Source organism: Branchiostoma belcheri, unplaced genomic scaffold (genome assembly GCF_001625305.1).
Source record: "Branchiostoma belcheri isolate BF01 breed outbred unplaced genomic scaffold, Haploidv18h27 scaffold275, whole genome shotgun sequence".
In the NCBI taxonomy this organism is placed as follows: domain Eukaryota; kingdom Metazoa; phylum Chordata; class Leptocardii; order Amphioxiformes; family Branchiostomatidae; genus Branchiostoma; species Branchiostoma belcheri.
In genome coordinates this window covers 92206-109129 of record NW_017803882.1, presented here as the reverse complement: position 1 = coordinate 109129, position 16924 = coordinate 92206, and the positions used below count along the sequence as shown (strand labels likewise).

The 16924-nt window shown below is 44.3% G+C and overlaps 1 protein-coding gene and 1 long non-coding RNA gene across 9 annotated transcripts in view; both read right to left on the bottom strand.

Moving 5' to 3' along the window:
* LOC109472431 (protein transport protein Sec24C-like) overlaps positions 1-16924 on the bottom strand; it is a 29936-nt gene extending 13012 nt beyond the window's left edge. For 3 of the 6 annotated variants that reach the window (XM_019772202.1, XM_019772207.1, XM_019772208.1), the window contains exons 1-10: positions 16853-16924; positions 15786-16144; positions 14632-14812; positions 14314-14379; positions 13735-13920; positions 13271-13297; positions 12595-12765; positions 11722-11754; positions 11193-11304; positions 10959-11086 (exon numbers count right to left, since the gene is read on the bottom strand). In XM_019772202.1, the coding sequence (XP_019627761.1) occupies positions 10959-11086; positions 11193-11304; positions 11722-11754; positions 12595-12765; positions 13271-13297; positions 13735-13920; positions 14314-14379; positions 14632-14812; positions 15786-16102 (1221 nt within the window). In that variant the 5' untranslated portion in view covers positions 16103-16144; positions 16853-16924. Of the gene's footprint in view, positions 1-10958; positions 11087-11192; positions 11305-11721; positions 11755-12594; positions 12766-13270; positions 13298-13734; positions 13921-14313; positions 14380-14631; positions 14813-15785; positions 16151-16852 lie in introns of all 6 variants that reach the window. The other 3 variants (XM_019772204.1, XM_019772206.1, XM_019772205.1) reach the window with 3 other exon arrangements.
* LOC109472435 lies at positions 8482-10311 on the bottom strand. 3 transcript variants are annotated; one of them, XR_002140370.1, is made up of 3 exons: positions 9927-10311; positions 8931-9035; positions 8482-8816 (listed from the first exon to the last, which is right to left on the bottom strand). It is a non-coding gene; the product is annotated as an uncharacterized LOC109472435 (long non-coding RNA). The 3 variants fall into 3 exon arrangements; XR_002140369.1 differs by lacking the exon at positions 9927-10311 and adding an exon at positions 9154-9192; XR_002140371.1 differs by lacking the exon at positions 9927-10311 and adding an exon at positions 9154-9190 and having other exon boundaries at positions 8931-9032.

The window sequence follows — 16924 nt, the reverse complement described above, 5'->3', positions numbered from 1 at the left end:
GCTTTTGAAGGTCCAGATTTGATATGTACAACATTCATTTGCGTGAAATCAAGGTTAAACGTAACAATTTGCATGGTGAAAGTACAATTTATCTGAAACATTCCAAAACATGACCTGAACAGAGGCTTTATTTCAACATTTACAAGTTTACATACTTCGGAAGGTGTGGGAAACGAATTTGAAAGACTGAACATGTCAATTTGTACTTCTTGTTATTATTATCATTTATTACTGTTATTGATTAGTTACTATTTTCTTTACTATCATTGTCCTGATCATTTTTTTGTATCCTAATTTTATTATTTTGTTTACTTGAATAATGCGGGGCCTTACTAAAAGCATAACCAACACTGAATGGGTCACCCTGTTTGAATATGACGGAAAATAAAATAAAAATAAAGTGTTTTGCCAGACGCCATTTTAGCCTTTGAAAAGCTATCCGAATGCATATTGCATTTAATTCCAGGTTGGATCATCCTAATACAGCAGTTGGCCTGATTGCGAACTACCCCCTATACTGTATGTCACCTACTGAGAAATCAGATGGTACAATAGAATATCAACGCTCTCGTCTCTCACTAGATCGACACTACTAGTACCCCTGCCCCGTGGGTGCTGGTACATGCGACAAATCAACAGCCGACAACCGCCTGGTTAGCATCAAAGTGCCCATTGGCTTTTGGTGGACGCCCAAGCGGATCTTCGTCTTAGTTCTCATTCCTCAACAACAATAATTGGATGATGGTGAGCATCTGATAGTAATACTATTATGAATAGATACAGCTAACACTAATACTAAATTCACGAACGAACCAGGATTACAATTAGCAAATTGCAGATGTAGAGTGTAACCCAATAGTTTTCTTTTAAATCTACAAGGATTCTGCCTCATTGGTGATCGTTATGAGGAAAAACAAATGAGATAAAGGACAGCAAAAGCAGAAATGAAAAGCTGAACAAGAAGCTGGAAGCCAGGGTGTTTGGGACAAAGAGCTATAATCCACTTCAGCCCCCCGTCCTGATGTACCATAGGTAAAGATTTTTTTAAGTCGCACCACTGTCTTAAAACACCAAAAAATGAAGACTACTCTTTGAAGTTCCTAATCAAGGCGCTCATTGGTCTATCAGTTCGTCAGGTCAGCCCAGCCAAATACATAAACAGCTCTGAGTCAGAATAGCTTGGCATTCAGAGTTTTTCAGACTGATTCAGACTAGCTTGACATTCTACAACCTCTTATGAAGGTAAGAATCTTTGCATCATCGAACGAATGTAGCTAAAGATTGTATGAATATTGCCCCATGTAAGCCAATTTGCTAGACAGTGTATTTTCACAGGGTTCTCCGTGACACTTTCGCTAAGCCTATTTACTTAGCTTACTCTTGCATATCCAGTAAGTCCCCCTGTTCTTCGCCCTCAAGAAGCAGGACTACACGGCAGTCTTGACCCACCTGGAGGCGCGTCTACCAACTCACAGCGTAGCGGAGTGTGTTTTGGACATGTGGAGGGCTTTCCCCGTGCTGTTCCCGGGCATCAACGTCAAGGGGCGTGCCTTCCGCTTAGCTGTTTGGCCTCAAGGTAAGATTTGTGAACGGTGGTTGGTGTTGACATTGACTTTGATTGTAAATATCTAAATCGAACATATTTTCCAAGTAATGTTCCTATTTTTTGTATCAATCGTTAAGTGTTATTGCCATGTTTTGCCATCTCCAGGTTGTCTAAGTACTGTGAGGATGAAAAGATCCACAGATGGCTGAGGCACCTGCTCGCTCGACTGCGGCAATGACGAGCCTGCAAGACACTGCGAAGTTTGTACACGTACTTGACAGTTGACACTAAGCTTGAGTTTCGAGTGAAATCCACCAGTCTTCTTCAGCGTCACTAATGGAATCGGCTTCGGGATGATTTTGTTGTAACACGGTGACGGTAGTCCAGATGTCATTCACACTGTAAAATATGACGGGTGCGTAGTAAGTTCCCAAATCTCGACATCTTAGATCTGAATTCATTTAGAATGGAAATTTAGAATATCCATTCAGAGCATAGTTGTTTTATTATCCTTCTGTGTCTAGATCTTCCTGGGAAACTTATTTAAAGCTCGATTGTTTCCTTTGTCTCTTATGCAGGCATACCGAGAACGATTCAAGTCCGCTAATGTAGAGCTGGCCGTGCTCTTCTCACGCAGAGACCGGTCAGTTGATGTCGCAATGACTGCGAGTTGTTTGTCACTCTGTAGTTTATTTTATTTGTACTCATGTAATGTTTAGCTCTTGTTTACACAGATCGAATTAAAAGAAATGTGAAATTAATCACGGCTGTATGATTTTTTGCGACATTCAGGTTTTCGGGATAGTTATGGACATCCCATCAACATCCCATCATCATCCCATCATAATAATCTCCAAGGAAACTGAAAACATAGACGCCCTGCTCAATCAACTCGAAGAGGATCTTACAAAAAAAGGCGGTGATCGTCTTCACCCTGCGCGGACGGCTCTAAGAAGAGGTCCACCGTCTGTTTACAATATGTTGGCGTCTTATTTGCATATTTGTAATATAATCGGTCAGTCAGGGCATTGTGACGCAGAGGCGTCGAGGTGAGAACAAACATTGGGGATAAAAAACGCCTCCTTCCCAATGCCCTTCAGGCAATTTAAACAATCGAAACAGGCCAATCACTGCGTTAGACGGCATGGGGTCACGTGGTGAGAGAATAGTACATAATGTAACACTTCTTTTCACGCCATGGTTCTTACGTGCTTTTATTCAATTGTAAATATTCCTTTAGTCTTACACATTCTTGGTCAGACAGAGTGCCCCAAAATTAAACGGCCCTTCCGACGCTTTTTGTATTTTTGCCCACTAATTTGTGACGAGTTAATGTAGCAGAATAAAGACTGGATTCTAGAATATTGTAGCCTTCTTTTGATCTCGTGTTTCAACAGGAAACGCAGTGAACTCGATACTACCCCGAATTGGAAAAGTCTATTGCCTCGTAATATTGGTGTCGTATTTAGCGCGAACAATATAGTTAGAGTCCTTGTGTTTCTCTAGTCCCGTATGGGGACTCAGAAGAGACTGGGCTTTCCCCAGCTGGGAGGCACAGGAACCCTTCGACCCTGTGGTTAAACTAAGACGGATCAAGATTGTCAACTTCCAAGGTCAGCCGTGGGACGACCCCAACCTCTCTCTTCCAAGCGTGCAGGCGGTCGCGTCAGGATCCGTTCAGGCCAGCGCAGCTGATGTGAGGTTCACGGACCCCAACACGTTCGTGACGATGACGAAGATGCATTATGGCGAACTTGAGGATCACTCCGAAACTCTAGTCGACTGTACAAGCGGGAAGCCTCCACGTCTGAACACCGCCTGGTTTGCAGATCCCCGACAACTTTAAAACTTTAAAACGCCTGAACACTGCTACCACTGCGGCACATGTCACTGGCTGACCGCATGCAGCTATAAGTATTAAAGGAAGGAGACGAGACATGGGAAAAGACCATATAGATGGCTTGACCACAATGGACCACATGTCTAAGGTAGAGTTAGTCAGGGAGCTTGTTTCTCGGACCATGTTGGGCACTGGCGGGGCGAAGACATCGAAAGAGCTGCAGGCATTGCTGAGGATACAGCCACAGGGTGTTTACCGACCACCAGCACTTTTGTTTGGGTGGGCAGACACACCACTTCAAAACCTCAACTTAGACAGGTACCAGGCCGCTTCATGATGTCTCCATCCATGACCCTCCTAACATCCAACAAGACACCGAGAGAGTCTACAAAAGCTTCATTGGGCAACAAGGAGATGAAAATGGTTGTGATTGTCACGTTACCCTTCTTAATGTAACTGCTGCATTAGACAGAGCCTCCACGCGTCACAGAACTCATCTCCTCTAGACGAAATCCAGCACCTGTCTTACCTCCCCGCAGCTCTTGTGCGAGAGTTGCAAGAACTGAAGAAACACGTTGGGACTTTGAAGAGCGGACGTGCAGCCGACGACAACAAGTAAGAGGTACTGCAGTACGTCAGCAGGCCAGAGGTGGCTTTCGACGCTCACCGCGAGCTCGACTTGGTGGAGGCACTGGTCGCTCAGGCGAGGAAGGAACGGCACGCCAAGGCCGAGGAACATTCTATAATCTTAGACCAAATTTCGCCTCTAGTCACCCAGCCTTTCTTTAGGCAACTGCTTGTGAACCAATTCGGCTGTCGTATCGTCAAGCAAGCAGCGCGGGACATAGCACAGTTTGTGAAATGCCAAGGTAACCTGTCTAAGGGTTCTGCGGGTTCCAAGGGAAAACAAGCCAGGCCGGGCCCTTATGTACTAGAGATAGAAGTAACAAGGGCGCTCCAACCGCGCGACCAGAAGATAAACAACTGTCAGCAATTGGGTCATTTCGCAAAAGATTGTTAATCGGAAAAAAAGAATTAATCGGAAGCCATGCAAGTCTATATGTCGTTCACCTTTTGTGGATTTGTAACGACACGGACCTGTTGATGACATGCAACTAAATATGTCATACACCTCTTGTGGATTTGTAACGACACGGAACTGTTTGTACAGTGTACATGTGGATAAAGTGCACGATAATAAAAACTCTGAGCAATATATGTCCGTGTTGGTTGTTTGTTTACCTGCACTTAGGGTGATCAGAAACAAGTACGCAACGCTTGCAAAGTTTCTTAGACCAGGAAGAACGCTAGCCTTGAACTGGTAATGATTTTAGTTTACTTTTACAAATGTTGATCTGTGCCCAGCTCTTTCTTTTTGTCCCGACGTGTACGTGTGTGTATGTGTGTGTGTGTGTGCGTGTGTGTTTGTTTGTGTGCGTGTGTGTATGTGTGCGTGCTGTGTAAACTGTTTAACAGAACCACTAGGGTCGACCTCGGATGCTGCCATATTACAACTGAGCACATTACGTCACAACTTAGAAGAGGGCACTATTGCACTGCCACTATCTAATGCCCTGCCTATCGACGACAGGGGCACCCCCTACTTCATCATGGGAGACGATGCGTTTCCTCTGTGTGAATGGCTCCAGTACCTTTCGCAGTGAGGAACCTTCCTCATCAGCAGATGATTTCAAGTAGGTACAGCCATGAGAGCAGGTTTCTTGGAAAACAATGTTTATATGTTATTAAAGAAACAACTACTCACCTCTTAACATCCGAAAAACCAACAAATTACAGAAAAATTGGGATCATTTGTCTTCCTCTGTCTTAAAAAAACAAGTCAATCCCAGTAGTTTTAACTGGTAGTTTTTTAGTAAGTTATCAGTAGTTTCATGTGTACTAGTCTTTTTTTTATACCAAATGTTTCTTCTGTTCCTGCAATTAGCCCTCGGGCATGAATTTCAATAAAAGATTATTCAGATATTTGTTTGCGCGTTCATTTTGCTCCGTATATTGCAGGGTTCTTTGTTTGTCTTTGAATCTTCTGCCAGGCAACGCCGCACATGTTACGAAGTCGTGCTTGCTAATTGGTACTCAGTGCTTGGTAATAGATATCCCAACCTCCAACATGTAGACTTGGACCGTGATGAGGACGGCGTGTTAGAAAATACCAGTGTCAAACAAGATAACACTCTATATGACAAGATGAAAAGTGTAAACTGTTTAACAAACCACCCTGAAAAAAAACGCGCTATTGTATGGCAAAGAGTAATGTTCTTGATACATCTATATCAAAAATCAAAGATGAATACATGGTTTAATTTTAGAATCTGGCTAAACTGCGTGCGAAAGGACCTCTGTATGACCTTTCCCATAACTCAGTCTGGTCTACAGCACTGCTCCGAGTGGAGCTGCTCCGCAAAAAATACGGCTCAAATTTTTCCATCATATGCTACTTTTTTAGACCCTATACCGAGCAGGACGTCCCAGAGACCCCCTCAGGAAAGACAAGTCGTGCAAGTTTCTCATCTGTCTGTTATTGTGGCGACCACCAAGCTACGGACCGTACCCAGCATGCCCATGCGTGGATGGTACAGCAACAATGGCGGCCATTTCCGCCCCAGCAGACGACATTGGTGAGGAAAACCCGGTGTTACGGCTGTTCCAGGCACAGTTCATGGCCAAGGTGCAGCACAAGTCGACATACATGAAAGGTAATTGAGGAAAAAGAGAAGCTGAGGCAAAGAAGGAGTGACTCAGTACATGGGAGAAGGAACTGAAGACTTGTGATGAAAATGTAAGGAATGTCTACATCAAGACTAAGCTGGATCAAAACCTAACCACGCTCGCCATGATGACTGGCCAGACGGATACCTGGTACAGGAGGAGGAACCTGTCCAGGGAGAGATTGGAGCGTGTCAGTGGAGGCAGTGATGGGGCTGTAGTGGCTGCATTTGGGGTCATGGTGATGCTTGCGCCATTCGGTCAAATTGACCAAGTCATGAAATTCTACAAAAAAAAGGTAAGTTTTCGCAGTTGAAATTAAATTCGATCACACACAAGTATGAAGCTTATGATGACGTCGACAACATCGGAAGATCGCAGACCGCCAAATTTAGAGAGGACCACAGCCACCGTATCAATTTCATTGTAAAACACCGTCTTCGGTGTACGACCCAATAGATAAGGTGTACGTACCCCGCAACACATACTTTGATGAAATCAGCTTCCGACAGATCAGGTTAGTATCTAATTCAAATCTCCAGGAGGCCATCAACGAGATGGACATCGGCCACACCCACCCAGTTCCTGGACATGTAGGTCAAACGCGGCCTGTTGTGTCACCGGTTCACATGATTGTGGAACAGAACTGGAGGCTGGAGCATCTACGGTCCTGGCTGCGGTGGTTTAAAGGTAGGCAGAACCTTTTTTTTTTCGTTTGCCGATGACGGCAGGCCTGAGACTCGGGCGTCTCAGTGGGGACACTGAGATGCACCACTCACCCCACCTGGCCGCACACGTCGTACACCTGGACGTGAAGCCCCATGAGGGCATTGTTCAGTATCCTATAGATGTAGATAATAGAACTTCGGCAGGGAGGCAAGGAGCAGGGAGTCGGAGAAAGCTCCAGTGCTGGCAGACCTCTGGAATGAGCACACTTACCAGATGGGTTTGCTGGAGGCCAAGTCCAACACCATTGCAGGTAATGTATGTACGTTTGAGTTCAGGGCTGGTGGAGACGAGTCGTGGGCTGCCACTGCACTCGGCGAAACTCTTTTTACTCAGTTTTCAGGGAAAACATCCCTGGGGTTCCCAACTGACGTGTGCAAACAAAATTAAATTTGGCCAAAAAAGTTTCCTTCATTAGTACACAATGATTGTTAGTACTGCGAAATGCTCAAGTGTCTGAAGAAACACGGTTTTGACACGAAGACTTAATACCGGTGGGAACGTAGGGATTTTGTGGCCTACTCTTGAATATGTCAGGTTTAGCATCCTGGTCTAATAGTACAACAGACAAGCCTGATAGAACAGGTACAATCCATTCAGAGGTGGTAAATCATGCCCTACAGACATGTGGTCTAAGCCCAGAGCAAGAAGATGTAAAGACCACTGCCTTAAGGTTGCTAAAGCCCAGCTCAGGTCTACATCATTTAGATTTTCTTGTGGTTGCCCAAAATGCTTTAACGTCGACGACATCAACCCTGTCAATGGAAACAAAATGTGGGAATGTGTCTCTGTATTTATGTTTGTGTGTGCGTGCGTATAAACTGAATTTTCCTATTTTGTATTTTTTTCAGTTTGTGTCCCTGCACCAACAAGTACTTGCTTTATCCCGTCGGGCNAGATTATAAGCTATATCCAATATTGACATTTGTTCCCACATGCCCCCCTCCCCACAAAAATAATGCAACATGAGCCACTTTAGCCAACTCAAAACACCACTTCCAAAACATTAAGAACTTCAATATTTCACTTACAATGTCACTACATAGTACATATCAAATGTGATTGATAACAATAAGACAAAGTAACATAAAACCTGAGAAAAGAATGCCTAAAACTGGCATTTTAGTTAAAAACGCCCCCTCCCCACCTGTAACAATGCAACATGAGCCACTTTTGACAAACTTAAAATTGCACTTCTGATGGCCCTGGAGGCTCAGATTTTCACTGACAGTGTGGCATAGTGCTACATTTTGCTAACATAATGCACAAACAAACATATAGTATACATATCCTGAGAAAGGTACACTTTGAAATGTCACTTTTCACAAACCGCCCCCCCCCCACCTGCCACGAGCCACTTTTGACCAATGTAAAAAGGCACTTCTAATGGCCCTGTAGGCTCAAATTTTCACTCACAGTGTGGCATAATACTATATTCTACTCACATAATGCTCAAATGAACTTACTATATAGATAAATAGAGAACATTACACTTGAAGATGGCTTTTTTTTTCAAACTGCCCCCCCCCCCAGGCTTAGGCCTTATAGGCTATGACAACTTGAGACACTTTCTGTCAACCCAAAAGACAACTTTCAATGCAAGTAGAGGCACGAAATTGCACCCACAATGTGCTGTTATAGCAATAATAAGCCTATTGTACACAGAAACAGAGATAGCTGAACTTGAAATTGGCATTTTGTACTAACCGCCCCCCTCCCCACCCCACATGAGACACTTTCTGTCTACGCAAAAAACAACTTTCAATGGAACTTGAGGCATCAAATTGCACTTCCAATGTGATATAAGTATGCTCTATTGCAGAAATCAGTGACAGTGGTCTTAATAACCCTAGTGCACATATACTGATAAATCTAAACATGGCATTTTGTAACAGGTGCCTCCTTCCCTATATGCAAGGTGTGCCAACGGCATGTCGTCTTCACCGAAGTCTTCGCTGGAGCTGCATGGGTCCTCGTGACCTACAGAAATCAAAGCCACAAAAAGGGTATAGTTGGTTGTCATTATTAAGTAAGTTAATTCAGGAAACACAGCAATGTGACATCAGCACTTTGGAAAGGGAAGTACAGTCAAACCTGTCTATAGTGCCGATGCGATGGCGAACCCACATCGTGGGCCACTTCTGGGATGGCGAAGCTGCGCCAGAGGTGTCTCCTCGTCGCTGGATTCACTGCTCTCTGCTGGAGATACAGAAACAAAAGACATACATGTATTTAGCAATAAAAGACACATTATTTCAACATAATACAAAGTCACTGACTTGAGTGAAATAGGTGTAAGTGATTTCATTCAGCTCACCTATTTGTACAGCGCGACGTGACGGAGCTGCGCCATAGGATCTCCTTAGCTTGGATCTTTTTACAGGTGTGAGGGCATAAGTATGTTTGCGTGTAGCGAACATTTCCAGGACATCCCAGTTTGTGAGGGACTGGAATGTACATCTTGATGTGGGAAGTCCATCTTCGTCTAGCCTATAAATCAGATAAATTACAGAAGGAAATGAATAATTGAACATACATAAAAAAAATTGAACATACATAAAAAAAATTAATGAATTCCATACATGGTACTTAAAAAAAAGGTCCTACACACAAGCAATAATGAAATCACCATAATAAATCCTAGAGACAATATTTGTTTTATTCTGAACCCTGGAAGAATTTACCCCATGGCTAGTGAGTTTCTTATGTAATGAATACAAAATATATGAACACAATAAAATTTGTGCTACCACAGTCAATAAATGAATTTAAACCCAGAGAAATAAACTAAATTAGGAGTGTATAAAGTACGCAACATGTGGCTGATTCGAGATCGGGATACTATAAGCAAAACCTTCTTTCCCAAAAATGGTATGAATTATAAAACAAAACTGCAACTGGAAACATGTTGGTGCGCCCCCCTCCCACCGCCACCCCATAACATACCATAACAAGAAAATGTTCTAAATTCGCCGTCTATTTACGAGGTACAAGACAAAGAAAATCTATCACATAATGTCTACAAACTATATATGCGTGCTTTGACTGTAGCTTGAGTGAAACAAACTCGATTACGTGTCGAAAACTCACCGGAAAGTTACGTCCTTCATGCCTCTGGACAGCAGGGAAAATGGCGGCGCCTTGAAAACGTCGTCTCTCCGACTGACACTCTCCGCGCCGGTGGCCATCGCACGAATATTATTGCTTCTATGGCCACGAAAATCCACACAAATGTGAACAACACTGCTACCTACACACACATTCTATGCGGAGTTTGATATCTTTAAGAAATTTTGAGTTACTACGTGAAGAAAAATGACCTATTTTCAACACCGCACGCACTAACCCTGCACTGCACCAAGCTATCCCCGCATAGGCAAGTTGGTTTCTCCCAAATATTAGCTTTCAGAAGCTGGTCTTGGATTGGCTGTACGACTTATTTCAGCGAAGCGACGACCAATCAAAGTTAGTATTACATCTAGGCCCATTCTGGGCGCGCGCACTTTGAAATTGGGGTATGGGATTTAGTACATTAGCGCAGGCGCCATTTTGAATACGCCGACGGCCCGAGCGGCGTGAAAACTGACTTATGTACGGTTTTCAAATTGCGATAAAACATGATATAGAGGGAAACACCAAACCAAACTTGGCAGACTTATAGAACTTTTTGCATTCTTTTAGGTGATATGTTCGGATTATAATAGAAATTCCAATTTCCTGGTTGAACATGCCATGAAAATGCCCCTGGTGTTTAACTTTCACTTTGGCCTCCCTAACAACAGTTACACACTCCCCTGACCTACACACACAAGTAGGCCTGAAATAAATAACTTGTATAAGTTAGTAGGTATAACTGCATTCAGTTTACCTCTCACATCAATGGATCAGTCCAAACTCAAGTCTTACAACACTATGAAGTGGAAGAGACCACTTCACTAGAGGGGTGTATTTACCTCCTGGGCTTGAGTTGTGCGAATGGCTTGATGACCAGAGACATGGGGACGCTGCACTGTTTGCACATGTCTGCTGTGATTTACCTCTCACATCAATGGATCAGTCCAAACTAATATTCAAAAACACTATGAAGTGGAAGAGACCACTATACTAGAGGGGTGTATTTACCTCCTGTGGCTTGAGTTGTGCGAATGGCTTGATGACCAGGGACATGGGAACGCTGCATTGTTTGTACATGTCTGCAGTACAGGGGATGTTGTACATGGTCGCTCGCATGAACGCTGGGTTACAGTTCCCTGGAAATAAGGACAACACAAAGTCACAAAACATGAAAAATATCTAGCCTCCGTAGCAGGCTTATAGAACTGGGGGTTTGGTGGTTTTAGGATGAAGAATACAAACCTTGGTCGATAGTAAGAAAGTCCGTGGTGACCAGAGGAGGCATCAGTCCTCTGGTGTTGGTGGCAAACTGCTGACCTCCACGACTGGTCCGGTCATCCTCAATCACCTGGATCTGTGGGGAGGGGGGCGGAAAAACATGTTACATAAAACACAAAACACTGGTGTGATACCTGGATCTGTGGGGAGGGGGGCATAATGTTATACAAAACACTGGTGTGAAACCTTTTTCTGGTGGGGTGGGGGGGGTGACATGCTGAGAAAAGTAAAAAGTTAGAGAAGTAAAAAGATCTACTAGCACAGGATAGTAAACAAGCCTTGGTTCATATTGCATGCGCATGCGGCTACATCACATGCAGCCTAACGTCATGCACTTACATGGGGTATAAGGCAACAACAAGTCAGTTCTTCGGTTTTCACTTTTTATACTGTACAGTACTTTTCACAGGAGTGACAGAAAATTTGGTTTCCAGAACCGTGGAACTGACTTGCTGTGGCCTTTAGCTGGGCCGTTACAATATAAACCACTCACACGGCTAGGAATTAGGTCTGGGTCCAGCCTGGCCTGAAAGTGGGGAAACAAGGGTAAAAAAGAAAGGAAAATAATAGTGGAACAAATGTGCAAAAACAAGATGCAGAAAAAACATGCACTGCCACCGTGGTGATAGGAGACTGCTCGTGATCAATCATGCACAAACTTCAAACGTAGGAAATCAAACAAAACATTCATTTCCAAACTGTCATAACAGGGAACTAAGCTCTTGTTTAAGGTAGGGACAGACTTTTGAGCCGACCCCACCACTTCGGCACAAGCCTTATGTGAAAATGAGAAAATATTCTGGACATTACCCCCCTCCCCCTACTTTTTCATATGGAGCTAGAAAGCTGGAAGATTGGATGTAACTTGTGGTGTCGTGTGGCATAATGGGAGGGCTTTCGGCCCAGAACCCATAGGTCCTGGGTTCTATTCCACCTACATGCCCCAATGTTGTGCACTTGGGAAAGGCACTTTACACAACTATCCCCCAACATGTCAGTTATTGCCAATTTCTTTGCAGATGGGCATTACCTAGCCTCTACCAGGCTCGGGGAGGCGGCTGGAAAGAGTAGAAATCGGCCAAAGAGAGATAAGCGGGGTGCGGCGAAATGTTCTCTCAACGGACAAACTCCCTTGGCATGCTTATCTCTCTATTTGGCCGATTTCTACTCTTTCCAGCCGCCTCCCCAAGCCTGGTAGAGGCTAGGCATTACCGGAAGAAGAACTTATATAAAATGTTTCTGACATTGATAGGAAGCTCAGTTTTTGACCAAAAGCACAGCTCCCTGTATGTATGGGTACCAGTAAGTGTTCATGCTATATCCCTCCACAGTACAGAAACACAAACAAACAAACACACAAACCCACCGGACTGGGGATCTGGTCAGGATCCAGACGCCTCTGCTGGGGGGGCTGTGCCACTGGTTGCCCTTGGTAACCGCCCATCCCCCCCGGCCCAGGGGGCTGTCCGTACCCCCCCTGGCTGGTGGGAGGGGAGCCATACCCCCCCTGGAACCCTGGGGCACCGGAATAGTTGGGCTGGAAACAAACAGACAAACAAACAAACCACATTAAAAACTCGTCAAGAGCATAGACTGGATAGGGAGGGAGTGTGACTAGAAATACTGCCATATCATAATGTATACAACTTTCAACACTTTACTAACTTAAGTCTATCTACATGTACATCAATATCTGCAGAAGCAAAAATCTGTTGTGATTGCAATAAAAAAAATAAAGGCCTACATTTAAACTTGTTACCGTGTAGAATTTTTCATCTCATTTTGAAAGATTTGCTTCTTTCTACAATATTTATTTGTTTAACAGCTACAAACATACATTGCTTACAGATTTGTTACTATGTTGTATGTTGTTCTGAAAGTTCAAAATTTTGTGATGACAAGTATTGTACAAAGTACTAAATAAACAGCACTATAAGAAGACACAACAATTGATATGATACAAACTGCACAAGAGATTGCAAGACAAGCCTGATTGAAGCTGTGGCGAGTTTGTAAGGGGTAGAGAAGAGGAGGGAACTTACTTTATTTTTGTCTGTTGATTGTTTCTGCTGCAGAGAAGAGAGAAGCAGAGAGATTCTACAGTTAACTACAAGCGTGCAGAATCAACATGGCAGAATCAACATGGCGGAAATCAACATGGCAGAAATCAACATGGCGGAAATCAACATGACAAGCACAGAACTTAACACAATTACAACTAGAACATTTGCAAGTGCATGTTTATCTACACAAGGTATAGCCTAACAAAACTATGTACTGTTCTGTTCATTCTTACTGAAACACATTCATATATACATACATACATACATATAATATATGGTGAGCAGTCCCTCTAGATCTGTCCTGCAACAATGCTAGTTACAATTGTGACAGAAATCTAGTCTAGGTCATTAAGTTTATTTGTTTGAAGAAGAGGAAGAAGAAGAAACAGAGCAAAAACAATATGTTTCCCTTCTGTGAAGGTAAACATGAAAACCTGACTGACCATTCCCACCATGCCTGGCTGTGAGGCAGGGGGGGCGTAGCCAGCAGAGCTGTACATCCCCGGTCCAGGGGGGCCCATCTGGGGGGGCATGCTGGAGGGGGGTCCCATGGACATGCTGGAGGGGGGTGCAGAGCTTCCAGGGGGTCCGTAGGATGAGGGGGGCATGCTGCTTGGAGGGGGTGCACCCTGGAACAGGAATCATAAAACAACACTGTTAAAAGTGTTACAACATAACGACTGTTTGTGTCCACAACATTTGTACATTCATACATGAATGAGAGGACTACAACCTATACTTCATACAAAATACCTGATAGAAGCATCTGAATCTAATGAGCTTATGTGTTGTACTCAAAAAGTACAAAAAAAAGTCAACAATGTAGTTCAGAAAATATGGCATTCCTAACTGAGAGGTTTTCCAGCCAGGAACACTGCACTGATGTTGACAGATACAAAATTCAGCCAACTCCAAACCGGAACCTGTCTGACTCTAAGGCAAAAGCAAACCCTGAAACACAAACGAGTGCAACTTTTGACATGAACCTCTATATAGTGCATACATTAACCCTGTAAACTCACCATGCCTGGCGCGGGGGGACCTGGTCTTTGCTGAGACAAACTCATGGTCTGCATCTGGTTCACCATCTGAAATATAGGAGATACAATGTAGGTTTATATGTGACAATATACAAACTGTTTAACATTTAGCGCACAGCAGTTTTACATTTGAGATAGCTACAAAATGTTCACCGTCTGAAACATGGGAGAAATGAACAGACTGTTCACACTCTGTAAAACTAACTATATAAGAAAGAAAAGTAGAAACGAGTTCATCAAGGCTCAAACTATTTTCTTGTAATGAAATCTGCTCTAACAACTGACAACACAATGCCTTACCTGCATCTGACTACTGGGAGGTGGTCTGGACATGGGTGGTCCAGACTGGACACCGGACATGGGTGGACCGGACTGGACACCAGACATGGGTGGCCCAGGCGGTCCAGTCTGTACGTTAGACATAGGAGGGCCGGGGGGGCCAGGCTGGTACTGCTGGGGTGGTCCTGGTGGGGGAGGGCCTCTGGAAGGTGGGAAATATTGTTTTATACATCACCATGAAAGTTCATCTGTGTTGGTACAGGTTTTGGGAATAGGTGCACTGCTGCACCCAACTTAAAACATTAGGTGCACAGAAAAAAATTAGGTGTGCTGCTACAATTTTGGGTGCACTAAGGTGCACGTGCACCCAGTATTTCCAGCCCTGTGGTGGTTACATGTTTTGAGTTAAAACTTCTGACCCAGTGTTGACATCACACTTCAAAGCAGCCATGTAACAAGCCTCACTGGGTCAGTCTACTGAGGAATACCAGGCCTTATCATCCCATGTGGAGGACTGTAACCCTCTCTTTAACACATGCAAGTTGCGTGAATAACAACAATTGGGATTCAACATCCCCACTAACATAATATACTGTAATCCACTTTGTCTCCAAGGTAGCAAAATCTAAGAATTTACATGTTCACAGGAGTCAAAACCAGGAATTACAGTTGTAACAGCGGGGTTCAAGCGCTGCTAACTGATCCATTCCAACGGGCTGGACCTTTTAGCATAGTCGTTAGCGCGCTGGTGCGGGTTTGATTCCCGGCGTCCCGGGAGTCAGGTTTTCCTGTTTCTACGCACTCCTATTTGTTTCACAGTAATGCATACTGTTACTGGTGTTAGCCTCCATAGCATGCCAAAAACTGGGAGTTTTGGGGGTCTTCTGGGTCTTTGGGAGCTTTTATGCGCTATTTTCTGATTGCATATAGACAACATAGCCGGCCTGGTTGAATTACCCCCGTTTTTAGAACTGGGCTATTCAGAAAACAGCCGAAGACCACAAAACCCCCAGTTCTATAAGCCTGCTACGGAGGCTGATCAGAAAACAGCTGAAGACCACCAAACCCCCAGTTCTATAAGCCTGCTACGGAGGCTAATCAGAAAACAGCTGAAGACCACCAAACCCCCAGTTCTATAAGCCTGCTACGGAGGCTAGCATACTGTACTGACCCACCTGCTGTACTGTTGTTGCTGGGGAGGTCCTCCGTACGCCTGGCCACCGTGAGAAAAACCATTCTGCATGTCACCACCCCCCTGGCCGTACCCCCCTGACGGCCCCTTCTGCGAGGGGGGTGCTCCATAACCCCCTTGTGAAGGCTTGGCCCCTGGGGGGCCCAGGGAAGGGGGTCCGTTCATGTAGGCATTCTGTGGAGGGGGTTGTCCCGGGACGGGGCCCCCGTACCCCCTGTTCTGTCCACCAGGAGGGGGTGGCCCCCCGTAGTTCTGGTACCCCCCCTGGTAGGGTTGGTTGTAGCCTGTCTGTGGATTCATGCTGAACTCTGTTGCCTCAGTGGTGGGTATTGCTGGATTCGGCTGTTCCTGTTGAGAGGAGAAAGAAACAATTAGTGATTTTTCTAACACATTCTAGGAAACCTTAAAAACAACTCCAGTAAGTCCACAACTTTCCAAAGTCTTTAAAAGTTTATTTTAAGTAATTTTTATGAGAATTAAAATACAGTCAAATTTGTAGGTTTTGCGTAGTTAAAACCAGACAACGCCCAAATTTCTGATGTGGTCACCAAACAAAACTCCTGGATTCTTCACCAAGACATAAAACAAATCTCAAAACCTGACAAAAAGGGTCTTAAACATAATCTTAACTTCACAAGACATGCCCAAAAAGTACCCCCCCCCCTCCCCCTCCCCCTACACTGTGTACGAAACGCTACGTGTCACTGTGGTCGATCGATCGAGTAGTAAACAAACTCCTATTTAGCCGAATTAAGTCTCAAAATCAGCAAACAAGTACACAGCAACAAGGCTTTAAACATTGCGAATGCGTAAACATCACATAAACTGAAACAATTATTAGAAAACCGAGTTTTTTGACCAACTCCTAACTTGACGTACAAACTCAGTCATCAGTCCTACCACCAGGAAACCGAGCTAGACTACGCGACACCTCAATATTCTACACCCAAAATCTCCACTTTCCCTCGCTGGATTTCCTTCAAACTTTCGCCGCACGTTCCTTAAGGTCTGCCCTAACGATCGACCCCGACGTCAGGACGCAAGACTCACCTGTTCGGTTTCTTAAGGAGAAAATCTTGGACTTGCCCTCGTCTTATCTTGTGCCACGTCGAGACACCGGGC